At 39.7% G+C, this 15,606-nt stretch overlaps 2 protein-coding genes and 2 long non-coding RNA genes across 4 annotated transcripts; 3 read left to right on the plus strand and 1 right to left on the minus strand.

Annotated features, from left to right (window-relative positions):
- Positions 1-377: 377 nt before the first annotated feature.
- LOC143413199 (uncharacterized) lies at positions 378-2,104 on the plus strand. Its single transcript, XR_013093817.1, has 4 exons — positions 378-434; positions 519-697; positions 861-988; positions 1,077-2,104. It is a non-coding gene; the product is annotated as an uncharacterized LOC143413199 (long non-coding RNA).
- A 619-nt stretch (positions 2,105-2,723) lies between these two features.
- LOC112436330 (serine/threonine-protein kinase pim-1-like) lies at positions 2,724-6,013 on the minus strand. The gene is made up of 9 exons (XM_024805810.2): positions 5,707-6,013; positions 5,079-5,315; positions 4,828-4,953; positions 4,610-4,704; positions 4,424-4,471; positions 4,121-4,339; positions 3,851-4,031; positions 3,594-3,764; positions 2,724-3,504 (listed from the first exon to the last, which is right to left on the minus strand). The coding sequence occupies exons 1-9, from the start codon at positions 5,765-5,767 to the stop codon at positions 3,413-3,415; spliced, it is 1,230 nt and encodes a 409-aa protein (XP_024661578.2). The 5' UTR covers positions 5,768-6,013; the 3' UTR covers positions 2,724-3,412.
- Positions 6,014-7,447: 1,434 nt separating this feature from the next.
- Positions 7,448-12,077, plus strand: LOC143413311 (uncharacterized). The gene is made up of 5 exons (XM_076876114.1): positions 7,448-7,570; positions 10,663-10,802; positions 10,966-11,059; positions 11,186-11,309; positions 11,427-12,077. The coding sequence occupies exons 2-5, from the start codon at positions 10,786-10,788 to the stop codon at positions 11,690-11,692; spliced, it is 501 nt and encodes a 166-aa protein (XP_076732229.1). The 5' UTR covers positions 7,448-7,570; positions 10,663-10,785; the 3' UTR covers positions 11,693-12,077.
- A 1,348-nt stretch (positions 12,078-13,425) lies between these two features.
- On the plus strand, positions 13,426-15,321 carry LOC143413312 (uncharacterized). Its single transcript, XR_013093940.1, has 4 exons — positions 13,426-13,482; positions 13,567-13,745; positions 13,909-14,036; positions 14,125-15,321. It is a non-coding gene; the product is annotated as an uncharacterized LOC143413312 (long non-coding RNA).
- Positions 15,322-15,606: the final 285 nt, after the last annotated feature.

Here is a 15,606-nt window from a genome sequence, read left to right on the forward strand (position 1 = left end):
ATTGTGCTGAGAAACGGTAACGTTCGCACAGGAAATCATCAGGTAATGATAAAATGTCCATACGCGCTCTGATCACTCTCTCCCGGCGGAGAGCTCTGCGGAGAATTTGGGCTTCAAGATCTACTGGCTCTTCAAGGAAGGGACACGCCATGTCTGACACTTCCTACTGTCAGGTTTCCGACAAAGAGGCGGGGACAGTCAGGGTTAGTTGTAGTAAACCTGCTAGGGGGCAGGTTAGCTTCACGGAGTGTGTCGTCATAGTGACTCACTCAGGCTTCAGCTGAACTCGCTTTGTGAAACCGAAAACCCAGAGTTTTCGTTAACTCAGGGTATACTTACTCAGAGTTTGCACTAAACCGGCTTTCTGAAACAGGGCCCTGCTGTCAAGCAACATACTGTCTGTTTTTCCACGTTTCAAAGATATCAAAGGCTTGGTGAATATTTGTCATTACTTTGACAATGTAAACACACTTTAATATTTTGTAGATAGCAGATATAATTCTCTATCCCTGTTACAGATCGAACAGGATTTTGTACTGATGTTTGGTGAGGATGTATCAGGCAGGTTGCTGGAGAGGTGGCCAACAACATTCAAAAGAAAGATTATCCAACAAGGCAGAAAGCTTCCTTCTACCAGTGACCTGGAAGAACTCTTGCTGGCAGCTGACTCACCTGAGGATGTCACTGAAGTTAATTGGTGAGCTGTTGTTTCTTTGATTAGCACATTCATAGCATATATAATGTTTGTCACAGAACAGTTATCCTTTTTGTCTTTTGGGTCTACTCAAACATTTTATCAATGCATTGAAATATGTTGTTGATGATGACTCAACTTTATTAAAAACAAATAATTTTTGCAGGCTGGGACAGTGACCTCTCAGTAATTCTATTGCTATTACATCTGATTCCACCATCTGGTCAGGGTCGGAAGAGACCAGGAAAGGTGTCAGCTTCTCAAGCAGAAAGGCGTCTTGTGGTCTTCAAGAAGGTTTGTGTTTCTTTTCTATTTTTATGTTATGAATTACCAGTTTAAGAAACACTTGATTCTTATTGCCTGTCTGTATTTGTCTTTTCAGACTGGAACCAATATCCAAGAGCACCTTGATTCCATCACTACCAGCACTCAACCCTACCTCCTGGCTGTTGGGGTGAAAAAGAATGACATCCACCGGTTCTTCATTATTCTTGACAAGAATGCCATGCCATGCAAGTCTACCTCTTCACTTGGTACTGTTGATGAACTGTTTAAAGCACATTTTGTGTTTGGCACATCTTACAACACTATGCTTCACAACATGTACATGTTCATCCAGACCACAGGTTTTAGAAAATATTTAAATACCAAACACCTTAACTATTTTGACCAGCAGGCTGACACTGATGTTAATTTACAGCCTGATAGAATAGAATAGAATTAGAATAGAATTCAACTTTATTGTCATTGCACATGCACAGGTACAGGGCAACGAAATGCAACTGATGTGGCAGTTAAAGAAGTTAGCACTACAGGGGAGGTGATGTCAACTAATGTAGAAGAAACACCCACAACATCTGAAAAGGTCAAATAAGAGCACTTTGGATAGGTGTGCCTCTGCTGTTGCACAGCTCAGGGCAGCTGGATTAAGCCAATCTACTGTGAGTAGTTTTGTCTCCTCAATGGAGGAAGTGTTTTTTGAGATTCATACTCAGGCTAAAGATGCAGCCTTACAGAGCGTACCTTTACAGTACACCACAAGTAAAAATAAATATAATAGTAATAAAATAAAGCATTGGGAGTCCTTTAGTCTGGAAAGATTAGCTTTAGGACCAGGAAAGATGGTGACACTTGGAGAGCTGGAAGAAGGTCCAGAATTTGCTTGGAGCTGTGTTGTCTACCAGTTTGTTTTCAGCTAAGTGGATAATAACACACAGTACAGAGTACCGCCCTGACTTTATCATCTGTACAGATGTAGTGTCTGAGATTCTGCTTTTTTGTAAGATCAAAAGTATTGTTGTGAAAGATGACATTGTGTTGCTCTGCGGAAAACTGATGGAAACCCTGTGTTTTGATGACCATCATCATGCATTTAGGGTCAGACTGCATCCCAATATGGTGCTGAAGGTGTTGAACATAAATGTGTTGCTTCTTCAAATCAAATATGGCATTTCAGATTCCTCCCTGTATATTGCCGTTTTATGCCGAACTAAATTCATTGTTTTAAAGTGTTTTATACACTACATGAGATGTTTTTATATTTTGAGCCTGACATAAAAATAAAGCTGTTAAATGTATTATCTAGTTGTGGTTTTTGCTCACTTGTTTTATATGTAAAAGCATTATTAAAAACCAGGTTTTCATGCTGCAAAACAGTGAATTGAGTGTAAAGGTAACACTACAGGAAGAGTTTTAGTAACATTACTTGGTGTAAAATTAATTACAAATTTTACTCTATGAGAGCTAATTTTTCACTAGAGATTAGTGTATGAATAACACAGTATAGAGTAACATGACACTACTAGTAGTGTTAAGTTGATTTAACACTATGCGGTGTTACTCAGTGTTAAATTTTTACTCTATTTAGAGTTAAATTTACTCTAAAATTTTAACACTATAGAAAGAGTTGATTTAACACCAATTCTGAATGGCACCAAATAGACTCGGAAACAGTGTTAAATTTAACTCTTTAAGTGTTAGTTTGACACTGCAAATTTTACTGTGTACATTTAAGCTATATAGTTCCCTCTGTGATAACTCTGCTATGAATGCCTCTTATTAACTTTTATGCTTTTACAACCCACTATGAGCAAACACTCAGCAACAGTGGGAAGGAAAAACTCCCTTCTTGAAGGAAAAAACCTCTGGTAGAACCAGGAAATCTGTCTAAACTAGTTGGGGGTTAGAGCAACAGATGCAAGTCTTCAGATCATTTGCAGTGTGACTGTCTTTGTGCACACTTTAACCTGATTCAGTTTTCTTATTTGTCAAAATGCACCATGGGTAAAAACAAAACAACAAAACAAAACAAAATAGTAATGAAGGAGAATCCTCAGCAAAGATGAATTAAACAAGTTTTATTTTGATCAAATTTTACTTTAAGTAAAACACATCTTTATTTGATGACATTGAAGTCATCAAATAAAGACAGTTTTGATGGAGCTCCTGACCCAGCCCAAGCTCTCTATGAAGACGAGGAAAAACTCCCCAGGGGGCCAGATCGATGGGAAGAAACCTCGGGAAAGCCCATTCAAAGAGAGATCCCCTTTCCTGGGATGGCTGGGGGGGTTACAGGAACTCCAAAAAAGCTAAATTTTTATTTCTTTTCTTTTTAAGATTGACCCACTCTATCTATTCCTGTCCAACAGAAAAAAGAAAGGAAGTTACTACAATGTATCACACTTACATGATAAGGTGTGAATTGTGTGTTTGTGTGTGTTATCTTAGCCAGGGGTGAAGCTGGAGCTCCTCCAGTGTTGGGCGCTTCTCCGGGGCTAAAGCTAAACATGCGTCCAAGAAATTCCGGCATTCTTGAAAGAAAGAAAAGATCAAAAAGATGAAGATGATAGTTCTAGTGATCCAAGGCATCAGTGAATCTGGAAGTGTGAAGTTTTCTTACCTGTGGACAGACGCTTTTTGATGCTCAGTTGCTTTGTGAGGAACCTCGCGGTACTAAAGTATCGTGCATGAAGCGCTTCATACAACACCACTCCCATTTGCCACACCGTGGTGGGTCCACACCTGTAGCAGCTCCTAATGTACCACTCGGGAGGGATGTGAAGAGGAGTGCCTAACAAACAGACACAATTACAATTTCTTCTAAAACAAAAGACACAAATTGTTACATCTGTGAAAAGCAAGAGCAGAATATGTTACCATAGAAGATGCGATACAGAGATCGCTGTTTAACAAAGCAGCTCAGTCCAAAGTCAATGATGCGAACTCGAGGCACATCTGAGCCGGTCTCAATCAGAATGTTTTGTCCCTTGATGTCCCGATGAAAGATGTGTTTCTCCTCAAGTTCCTTTACAGCATCAACTAGTTGCTTCAGAATGACCTGGAAAAGATGAAAAACACAATAATGAGTTAATGCTTTTCTGCCTTGATTGAATGCTGTACAGTCTAAGGCTCTTCCAGTCAACTTACCTTGGCCGTGTCCTCTGTTAAAGTTCTTCCATTTTCTGCTTTGTATTTTTGCAGGTCCACAGCGGGGACAGGTCTCTCCAGCACCAGGATCAGCTCTTTGCCAAGGTCGAACCACTCCAGCAAGGACACAGGTGCTGATATTCCCACTGACCCTTCTGCTTCACCTGCAAGTTTAAGCATAATGGCCACTTCCACCGAGAGCATCTTCCCATTTTCATCCTGAAATATTACAACAAAGTGGATGATGAGGAACGCCGCATTCAATCCAGTAATGTGAAACTAATTCAAGTGTTGGACGCTTACCGCCACTTTGCAGTAGACTTTATTTTTGGGAATGTGTTTGATGGCAACCTAGAAGACACAGAGCATTGGTGAGCATTTCCTCAGTATGACATAATGAAAGGTGGAAACACAGCAGACGTCTCAGTTTAGGATATTATCCATTATCTGCGTCACTGCCTGTCTTACTACCATCATCTGAACACTTACTGGAAAACGATCTTCTATCCGGTAGCCAGAAAACACTGCTCCGCAGCCTCCTTCTCCGAGCTGGTGCTCCTCCACATATCTGGCTTGGAATTCACCTGAACAGACAAAACAGCAAATCTGGTTTTATTACAGCTGTGACACAAATTACTCTCCTCTGTAGCCTAAATGTTCCTTCTGCCCTTCCCCTGAATATAAAACCCAAGCTGCTTGCTACTTACGTTTTTGGTCTGCCACTGATTTTTTGCCCTGGTCCACATTCCTTTTTTTTTTCTTGAGTGGCTCTCTGTTGTCTCCCGCGGCCTTTCTTTTGCCATTTTTTGCGCACTCCTGTTTGTTGTTCAAGTCTGGAGATGTGGAAAACACCAAAAGCACATCAGCTCACTGGATGATAGACACAAACACTAAACACCAATATCTTAAACCTAGCAACCACACTTAATCTACCCCCTTATTCAACTAATTAGCCTACCTTTACCAGAGTCCAACGAGAAGGATGCTTGCTCCTCGTCACCGCTCATATGGTCGAGAAGTTTAGCCTTCTTTGCTTTCTTTGTTGTGCCCTCTTCATCTTGCACAACCTTGCGCTTCACACCTTTGACCACATCTGAGCTGGTGGAAGGACCAGCCTGCTCAGCGACCCTCCTCCTTTTTATTGGGGTCTTCTTTTCAGGACTGGCCTTTCTTTTAGCAGTCCTGCTCTTACAATCTATAAACGACAACAACACAGTGGTGAAAAAGAGTCCCCGACATCAGGACTGGAAGCAGTTTGATGGCAAAGAATTTGAAATTGCTTTTGCTTAAATGATCACAAGTTTATTCTTGGGATAAAAAAAAAACTGACCAGTGCGAATTGATACTAGGTTCACTAAGTCTTAGATCTTGATGACACTTGTTGGTCTGTTTTTACTGTTGAGTCCAAGAATAAACTTATTACATTATTTTACCAAAAGACCGGTAACCTTTCTTTGATTAGACATCTTGTATTAAAGCTATTTTCAATCAAACATATGATTCAAATACTCTAAAAATGATTCACACGGTGTCAACATTTCTAGGATTTGGATTTTACCAGGATTTTATTTTATTATTTTACTTACCTTGATCTCCTGAATCTTTCTTATCAGCTGGAGTGGTCATTTTTCTTGTTTCCTTTTTCATTGTAATTTTGGAGAACTTTTAAAATCGAAAATGTAAACCGTAATGAGTTAAGATTGAGTTAATATTCCTTCAAATGTGCACCTTTCAAATGCTTGACTTTTCTAACTGAATTCTGTAAGTGAGCTTTATAAGTAAACTCTGGAAACTACGGCAACACAACATAGAATCTTGCCTTTCAGTGACTTCACTGACTGCCAGCAGTTCAAAGTAGTTTACAGAAAAACACTCTGGCAAACAAAGCCATAATATTTCATATAATTCAATCATTTCATATCAGTTAAACGGTTTCTTTCATTATCGTTCATCGTTTGTATAAAGACCTCATGTATGGATGACAGTATGAAGATTTGTGGTTGACCACACACTAATACAGGGAGTGCAGAATTATTAGACAAGTTGTATTTTTGAGGAATAATTTTATTATTGAACAACAACCATGTTCTCAATGAACCCAAAAAACTCATTAATATCAAAGCTGAATGTTTTTGGAAGTAGTTTTTAGTTTGTTTTTAGTTTGAGCTATTTTAGGGGGATATCTGTGTGTGCAGGTGACTATTACTGTGCATAATTATTAGGCAACGTAACAAAAAACAAATAAATACCCATTTCAATTATTTATTTTTACCAGTGAAACCAATATAACATCTCCACATTCACAAATATACATTTCTGACATTCAAAAACAAAACAAAAACAAATCAGCGACCAATATAGCCACCTGTCTTTGCAAGGACACTCAAAAGCCTGCCATCCATGGATTCTGTCAGTGTTTTGATCTGTTCACCATCAACATTGCGTGCAGCAGCAACCACAGCCTCCCAGACACTGTTCAGAGAGGTGTACTGTTTTCCCTCCTTGTAAATCTCACATTTGATGATGGACCACAGGTTCTCAATGGGGTTCAGATCAGGTGAACAAGGTGGCCATGTCATTAGTTTTTCTTCTTTTATACCCTTTCTTGCCAGCCACGCTGTGGAGTACTTGGACGCGTGTGATGGAGCATTGTCCTGCATGAAAATCATGTTTTTCTTGAAGGATGCAGACTTCTTCCTGCACCACTGCTTGAAGAAGGTGTCTTCCAGAAACTGGCAGTAGGACTGGGAGTTGAGCTCGACTCCATCCTCAACCCAAAAAGGCCCCACAAGCTCATCTTTGATGATACCAGCCCAAACCAGTACTCCACCTCCACCTTGCTGGCGTCTGAGTCGGACTGGAGCTCTCTGCCCTTTACCAATCCAGCCACGGGCCCATCCATGTGGCCCATCAAGACTCACTCTCATTTCATCAGTCCATAAAACCTTAGAAAAACCAGTCTTGAGATATTTCTTGGCCCAGTCTTGACGTTTCAGCTTGTGTGTCTTGTTCAGTGGTGGTCGTCTTTCAGCCTTTCTTACCTTGGCCATGTCTCTGACTATTGCACACCTTGTGCTTTTGGGCACTCCAGTGATGTTGCAGCTCTGAAATATGGCCAAACTGGTGGCAAGTGGCATCTTGGCAGCTGCACGCTTGACTTTTCTCAGTTCATGGGCAGTTATTTTGCGCCTTGGTTTTTCCACACGCTTCTTGCGACCCTGTTGACTATTTTGAATACATACAGTGTAAGAAATAACAATGCAAGGCTGTTTTACCGGTATTTATGGGACTGGTTTAATATTCACATTTTCTGTTTACAGTAGTTCAATGAAGAGCACTGACTATAAGAAATTACTGTCTACAGGAAGCATGCTGCTTAAAGCAAAACTGGGAGGTGTGCAGAAATTTGCTAGAGTATCTGAGCCAAGCCTTAAGGAATTTTGATTGCCGGTAAGAAACCAACATGGTATAAAAAAGGTGTTCAATGTGCTTTAAGTTCTTTTTGTTATTTAGTCTCTTCAAACTGCATTTTATGATTAATTGAAAATGATCTACGTTTTGGAATCATCTTAGCTACGAATGTATATTTAGTGGAAAAACTGTATAATGTGAGTGTAACTCCTAATCTACCACTTATCAAGCATGTTACTGGCGCTTAATAATTTAGTTTTTATTTGTTTGAGTCACTTTTGAAAAAGCTAAGCAGAAGTTATTTGGAGACGAGAGTGACTGCCGTTGGTTGAAAAGAGAGGTAAAAAAAACTTCAGTGGTGTTGCACACCATTTTATATTATTTTTTAAAGTCATTATTCAATACGTTGTTATTGTTAACCCTTTAAAGCGTCAGAGCTGCACGCTCCGTTTTGTGTAACTATTTTTAAATCCCTGTGTCGGCGTGTTGGTGGTTCTTTGTGTCTGGGGGTGGGCGTCCGGGTACACACCGGCTCACTCCTTGGCGGCCGCTTGTCGGGGCCTGGGGCCTGGGGCTCGCTCGGGCCCCTTTGGAGGTGGGGTGCCCCCGGCCTCTCGGCCTAGGGCTCGGTCACTCAGGCGCAGCTGGGGGCCGGCGGAGCTCACGGGCGCGTCACTGCAACCCCCCCTGGCTTCTGCTCCGCGGCTGCTGAGTGAGCCCTCATCTGGGACTCTCCTCAGCTCTTACTGGAACAGTGGCGCGGCTGCCCCTCTGTTGGTCTTCCATGGTCTCTTGTGTTCTGGGGTCCTCTGGATGTCTGGAGTTTTGATCTCCTCCATACCCGCTTCACACCCTGGAGGACGGGGCTGTGGCCCCCCCACACTCCCTAGCAGATCATTACATGGAGAAACCTTTGGAATGCAAGCATGCTGATCCACACAGGTATGCACACATGGGTATTCACAGACGCGGACTAAAGCTTTCTTGGCTGCTGCCTCAAAGCACACTGTGCGCTGTCTATCTTGCGTGCTGCACAATATCGTTTATTACTTAGTAAATACTGATATCTATGACTAGCTAGTTTATTGTGATGGTGCTTTGTTTTCTCTATTATTATGTTGCTCTTTGTTGTTTGCTGTCTCCTCTGTTTGTTTGTTTGTTTGTTTTTTCTCCATACAGGTGACCCAGGAGTTTTTTTTTTTTTTTTTTTGTCTCTCTTCCCCCCCCTTCTCACCGTCTCTTCTCCCCTTGGGTTTTCTTTCTTTCTCTCCCCCTCTCTCTCTCATTCATTCCCCCTGTCCTATTTATTAAAAAAAAAAAAAAAAAAAAAAAAAAAAAAAAAAATGACAAAGGATGAACTGAAGCTCTGCCATCACGTAATGTCGCATACTGCTGTTTCTGATGTCATTTAAAAAAAAAAAAAAAAAAAAAAAAAAAAAAAAAAAAAGAAACCAACATGGTATAAAAAAGGTGTTCAATGTGCTTTAAGTTCTTTTTGTTATTTAGTCTCTTCAAACTGCATTTTATGATTAATTGAAAATGATCTACGTTTTGGAATCATCTTAGCTACGAATGTATATTTAGTGGAAAAACTGTATAATGTGAGTGTAACTCCTAATCTACCACTTATCAAGCATGTTACTGGCGCTTAATAATTTAGTTTTTATTTGTTTGAGTCACTTTTGAAAAAGCTAAGCAGAAGTTATTTGGAGACGACAGTGACTGCCGTTGGTTGAAAAGAGAGGTAAAAAAAACTTCAGTGGTGTTGCACACCATTTTATATTATTTTTTAAAGTCATTATTCAATACGTTGTTATTGTTAACCCTTTAAAGCGTCAGAGCTGCACGCTCCGTTTTGTGTAACTATTTTTAAATCCCTGTAGAACCTGAACCGTGTAAGCTAGTGCAATAAATTTTTTTGCATATGAAACCAGAGGAGTTGTACTTACATCTTATGCCATCAGCTTGTCCTCGGTCACATTTTCCTTCCACATATAGCTTTGCAAAAACTGCATAAAAAGCGCTTGCAGGAACAAAAACATAATATTCCAGAAACACGCTTTGCCGATCCGATCAGCTGTTGGTAACACTTCCCACAGTGAAACAGACGTCAGCACGAATTATAGCATGTCCGCCATTTCCTGCCCAAAACCGGAAGTGACGTCATTTTCGTGGAAAATGTAGTTTTTTACTTATAGGCCTTAAAAGCTTATACTGGTGTTTTTATAAGTCACGTTTGACTTTTCTGAATAGTTTCTGCTTAGAACTCGAATTGCACTGCTGGAAATAGTTTATTTTGATGCACCTGCTGTTTTCTTTGCGAATTTGCATCATAGGATTGTTTTTTCGTTTTTCCTGCAGTATATAAAAATTGGTGTATCTCCAAAATAAAACTATGAAGACACTCAAAATAAATTTCCTGTTGTTGTAAACTATGTTTTGCAACTTTTTTGTATTTAAAGTTTTGAGGGATAAACCTCTTAAATTTCTCCAAGTAGAAATGTATGTAAAAAACAAAACAAAAACGATTTTCAATTTTTTTGTAGTTTATTGCACTTTTTTGCAATTAATGTAGTTACTATGGACTTAATGCATACATATTATTAAAATATGGGCTATAACAGTTGTATAGCAACTTGAAATGCTCCCACAAATGGCACTACAACATGTAAAAAAATAACATAAGCTCTGGCGGACTTGGTTCTATAGTAGGTCGTAAGGGTTAAATAAATATCGTCAAATAATCGAGATCTCAATTTCAGTGAAAATAATCATGATTATCATTTTTGCCATAATCGAGCAGCCCTAATGTCATGTAATCTTTTTGTTTACTCAAACTTGTGTGCTTGTTTCCAGCATTTGCAAAGTTTGGTGTGCCAGCTGTAACAAAAGGAGTGAAAGTTTTTGATAGTTCAGGAACTGAGTTAGATGATGATATATTTGAGGATATAGTAACAGATCCCTCAACTGGGGTATTAACCATCAAATATGAAAAAGGTTTGTTTGAGTGATGTGTGTTTCACTGGATGTCATTTTTTAATATCATTATTACATTGTTTATTAAAAAGAGTTTATAAAATGTGTCTATAGAGGGACCATGTAAACTCATTTGTTTTGCTCCTGTTTTTGAGGTCTGGAAACAGCTGCTGCAGAAGTGTCTCCTGAGCAGTCCCAGTTATCATTGCCACATTCATCAGATTCACAAGATATGGTCATCCTTTCAGACAGCCCTTTGAGGAAACATCAGAAGCTGGATGCAGAAGTTAAGCAAGTAAGAGAGAGAAAAACATACTGGTCAACATACTTGACAGACTTGACAGAAAAAAATGGGTAATTTATTTCTGGCCCTGTGATTTTACTATCATTTTCAAATTATTTTAAATCTCTATGAATTCCAGGGAAGCTGACTAGTTCTTTTCCTTTTGATCTTGCAGTACATCACCACCACGACAGGTAAAAGAAATGTATGCCAGAGGAATTGTAACCTTTTTCTCTTACCTCAGTGGCCTGTACTCCAAAAATGGCTATGTAAGTAGCCCATAGTAATAACTGATACAACCAAAATCACGTTTAAACATTTTAAATCCTGCTAAAATGTATGTTCTTATCAACTCTTCATTGTTACATAACTTATTTTGTTTATTCATTTATCAGTGTCTGTACATGTCACTCTCCAAGGAACATTATTATGATGGCGAGGGTAGCACTGGGTACTTGGCCTGGAGGATTAAAGCCATACAGAGATGCACTGCTAAAGGGAGGCGATTATCATCTGGAGGTAACATTTATAATTCAGTGGAAATACATAATACAGTTCCACATTGTGGTTCTTTATTAATAATGGTTATTAAATGTTGTTATTAGTTTTGATAAAGATGTATTTCATATTGTCTAGCACCAGGAGATGGATCATCGAGTGAAGACCAGTGTGGTGGACCAACTGTCAGACGAGAGTTGCAGTTTGTTACAGAGAAGTTACTGAGTGAGGATGAGTGCAAGGATACAATCTCTCTGATGAAACATTCAGCTGATGAAGACACAGTCAAGAAGAAGATGAAGTTGACATTTGTTTATCGACACAACATGGTCCTTGGCCTCCTGGGCCCTATTTCAGGAAGCCGGTTTAGAAAACTCAGAGTGAAAAACGATACTCAGGGTTGAGTAACCCCGAACTGTCCAACTCGGAATATTCGGTTTCAGAAAGGCTGATAACAATTAGTTCAATCAACGCGGAGTTGCTTTAACCCCAAGTTAAGCGCGCGCACGAGGATACATAAAGCCCTGATTAGTGGAGCACAGATTAAGCGAATTACCATGGAGAAGGAGGGAAAGAAGGCGCGGTCAATGTATTTTACAGCGCTTGAGGCCGAAATTCTGATGGCAGCATATGCCGATAACATGCAAATTTTGCAGAAAAAAAGTAACACAGCCTCAGCTGCAAAAGAAAGGGAGCATGCATGGCAAAACATAGCCGACAGAGTCAATGCGTGAGTGTTAATTTAAACATTGATCTAGGGATTTCCACCCATTTAACACGTTATTTTATTATATTTTATTTTGTATTTTATACCTTTTATTTTGTGATGTGATTTGAGCGCAGGTGCAACCCAACAGGCCCCCAACGTTCCTGGCAGCAAGTAAAAATGAAATATAAAAATATAGTCCAAACAGGTAAGGTGTAATTGTATTATGAGCCATAGTGCTTGGTCTGTTTGTCCGATGTAAATCAATTGCAGTTAGAGGCTACATTAATTTCCCCTCTGTAAGCACTTATTGAAATTATCTGAGCACATTATAAGTACATATTTGCTTACTCTGTATGCTCAAATGTGACCCATTATGGCCACTAGAAAAAAAGCGGAGGCCCGAAAAACAGGTGGGGGTCCTCCACCACCACCACTCACAGAGCCTGGCCACTTGGCTTCCACATTTGTGATAATGTTGGCAGCATCACATATGATCTTCACAGTGCAGAGAACACAAATTAGCATCCATTACTATAATGAAATAATTTGTTAGTTTGAAATGCTACAGGGAACTATGTACCTGTACATTAATGCTGTGGAAAGACTTCCTGTTCACATAGTCTCCTTCATTTACTGAAGGAGCAATGATTGGAATGTGAGTGCCATCTATACAGCCAATCACGCCTGGGAACCCTGAAAATAAATGTAAAATTTAAGTAGTAGTTCAAGTATCACCACATCATGTATTAAGTTTTGTTCATCCTGCTACCTGCAATTTTGTGGAATCCCTCTTTGATAAATCTTGTGGGTCTATGACCGGGGAACACCACAGACGAGTACAGGAGACGTTTCAGTGCAACTGTAACATTCCTGACTGCCCGACAGACGGTAGCCTTGGGAACGTGCTCAGCATCACCAATATTATACAGAAAGCTCCCGTTTGCAAAAAACCGAAGTGCAATACAAATAATATGTACAGAACTGAGAGAATGTCCGCGATGTGTCACATGCGCAATATATGGCCTGAGGATGTTATCCAAATAACTTATTGATTGTGCTGAGAAACGGTAACGTTCGCACAGGAAATCATCAGGTAATGATAAAATGTCCATACGCGCTCTGATCACTCTCTCCCGGCGGAGAGCTCTGCGGAGTATTTGGGCTTCAAGATCTACTGGCTCTTCAAGGAAGGGACACGCCATGTCTGACACTTCCTACTGTCAGGTTTCCGACAAAGAGGCGGGGACAGTCAGGGTTAGTTGTAGTAAACCTGCTAGGGGGCAGGTTAGCTTCACGGAGTGTGTCGTCATAGTGACTCACTCAGGCTTCAGCTGAACTCGCTTTGTGAAACCGAAAACCCAGAGTTTTCGTTAACTCAGGGTATACTTACTCAGAGTTTGCACTAAACCGGCTTTCTGAAACAGGGCCCTGCTGTCAAGCAACATACTGTCTGTTTTTCCACGTTTCAAAGATATCAAAGGCTTGGTGAATATTTGTCATTACTTTGACAATGTAAACACACTTTAATATTTTGTAGATAGCAGATATAATTCTCTATCCCTGTTACAGATCGAACAGGATTTTGTACTGATGTTTGGTGAGGATGTATCAGGCAGGTTGCTGGAGAGGTGGCCAACAACATTCAAAAGAAAGATTATCCAACAAGGCAGAAAGCTTCCTTCTACCAGTGACCTGGAAGAACTCTTGCTGGCAGCTGACTCACCTGAGGATGTCACTGAAGTTAATTGGTGAGCTGTTGTTTCTTTGATTAGCACATTCATAGCATATATAATGTTTGTCACAGAACAGTTATCCTTTTTGTCTTTTGGATCTACTCAAACATTTTATCAATGCATTGAAATATGTTGTTGATGATGACTCAACTTTATTAAAAACAAATAATTTTTGCAGGCTGGGACAGTGACCTCTCAGTAATTCTATTGCTATTACATCTGATTCCACCATCTGGTCAGGGTCGGAAGAGACCAGGAAAGGTGTCAGCTTCTCAAGCAGAAAGGCGTCTTGTGGTCTTCAAGAAGGTTTGTGTTTCTTTTCTATTTTTATGTTATGAATTACCAGTTTAAGAAACACTTGATTCTTATTGCCTGTCTGTATTTGTCTTTTCAGACTGGAACCAATATCCAAGAGCACCTTGATTCCATCACTACCAGCACTCAACCCTACCTCCTGGCTGTTGGGGTGAAAAAGAATGACATCCACCGGTTCTTCATTATTCTTGACAAGAATGCCATGCCATGCAAGTCTACCTCTTCACTTGGTACTGTTGATGAACTGTTTAAAGCACATTTTGTGTTTGGCACATCTTACAACACTATGCTTCACAACATGTACATGTTCATCCAGACCACAGGTTTTAGAAAATATTTAAATACCAAACACCTTAACTATTTTGACCAGCAGGCTGACACTGATGTTAATTTACAGCCTGATAGAATAGAATAGAATAGAATTAGAATAGAATTCAACTTTATTGTCATTGCACATGCACAGGTACAGGGCAACGAAATGCAACTGATGTGGCAGTTAAAGAAGTTAGCACTACAGGGGAGGTGATGTCAACTAATGTAGAAGAAACACCCACAACATCTGAAAAGGTCAAATAAGAGCACTTTGGATAGGTGTGCCTCTGCTGTTGCACAGCTCAGGGCAGCTGGATTAAGCCAATCTACTGTGAGTAGTTTTGTCTCCTCAATGGAGGAAGTGTTTTTTGAGATTCATACTCAGGCTAAAGATGCAGCCTTACAGAGCGTACCTTTACAGTACACCACAAGTAAAAATAAATATAATAGTAATAAAATAAAGCATTGGGAGTCCTTTAGTCTGGAAAGATTAGCTTTAGGACCAGGAAAGATGGTGACACTTGGAGAGCTGGAAGAAGGTCCAGAATTTGCTTGGAGCTGTGTTGTCTACCAGTTTGTTTTCAGCTAAGTGGATAATAACACACAGTACAGAGTACCGCCCTGACTTTATCATCTGTACAGATGTAGTGTCTGAGATTCTGCTTTTTTGTAAGATCAAAAGTATTGTTGTGAAAGATGACATTGTGTTGCTCTGCGGAAAACTGATGGAAACCCTGTGTTTTGATGACCATCATCATGCATTTAGGGTCAGACTGCATCCCAATATGGTGCTGAAGGTGTTGAACATAAATGAGCTGTGTTGCTTCTTCAAATCAAATATGGCATTTCAGATTCCTCCCTGTATATTGCCGTTTTATGCCGAACTAAATTCATTGTTTTAAAGTGTTTTATACACTACATGAGATGTTTTTATATTTTGAGCCTGACATAAAAATAAAGCTGTTAAATGTATTATCTAGTTGTGGTTTTTGCTCACTTGTTTTATATGTAAAAGCATTATTAAAAACCAGGTTTTCATGCTGCAAAACAGTGAATTGAGTGTAAAGGTAACACTACAGGAAGAGTTTTAGTAACATTACTTGGTGTAAAATTAATTACAAATTTTACTCTATGAGAGCTAATTTTTCACTAGAGATTAGTGTATGAATAACACAGTATAGAGTAACATGACACTACTAGTAGTGTTAAGTTGATTTAACACTATGCGGTGTTACTCAGTGTTAAATTT

The sequence above is a fragment of the Maylandia zebra genome, linkage group LG17 (assembly GCF_041146795.1).
Source record: "Maylandia zebra isolate NMK-2024a linkage group LG17, Mzebra_GT3a, whole genome shotgun sequence".
In the NCBI taxonomy this organism is placed as follows: Eukaryota; Metazoa; Chordata; class Actinopteri; order Cichliformes; family Cichlidae; genus Maylandia; species Maylandia zebra.

Coding starts and splice junctions, on each gene's coding strand:
- LOC112436330 (XM_024805810.2), bottom strand. CDS start 5,767: ATGAAAAAGGAAACAAGAAAAATGACCACTCCAGCTGATAAGAAAGAT. Junction 4,705..4,827: donor ATCAGTGGCAGACCAAAAAC/GTAAGTAGCAAG, acceptor TTGTCTGTTCAG/GTGAATTCCAAGCCAGATAT. Junction 4,472..4,609: donor GGATAGAAGATCGTTTTCCA/GTAAGTGTTCAG, acceptor TGTGTCTTCTAG/GTTGCCATCAAACACATTCC.
- LOC143413311 (XM_076876114.1), top strand. Junction 11,060..11,185: donor TGTACTCCAAAAATGGCTAT/GTAAGTAGCCCA, acceptor TTCATTTATCAG/TGTCTGTACATGTCACTCTC. Junction 11,310..11,426: donor GAGGCGATTATCATCTGGAG/GTAACATTTATA, acceptor CATATTGTCTAG/CACCAGGAGATGGATCATCG.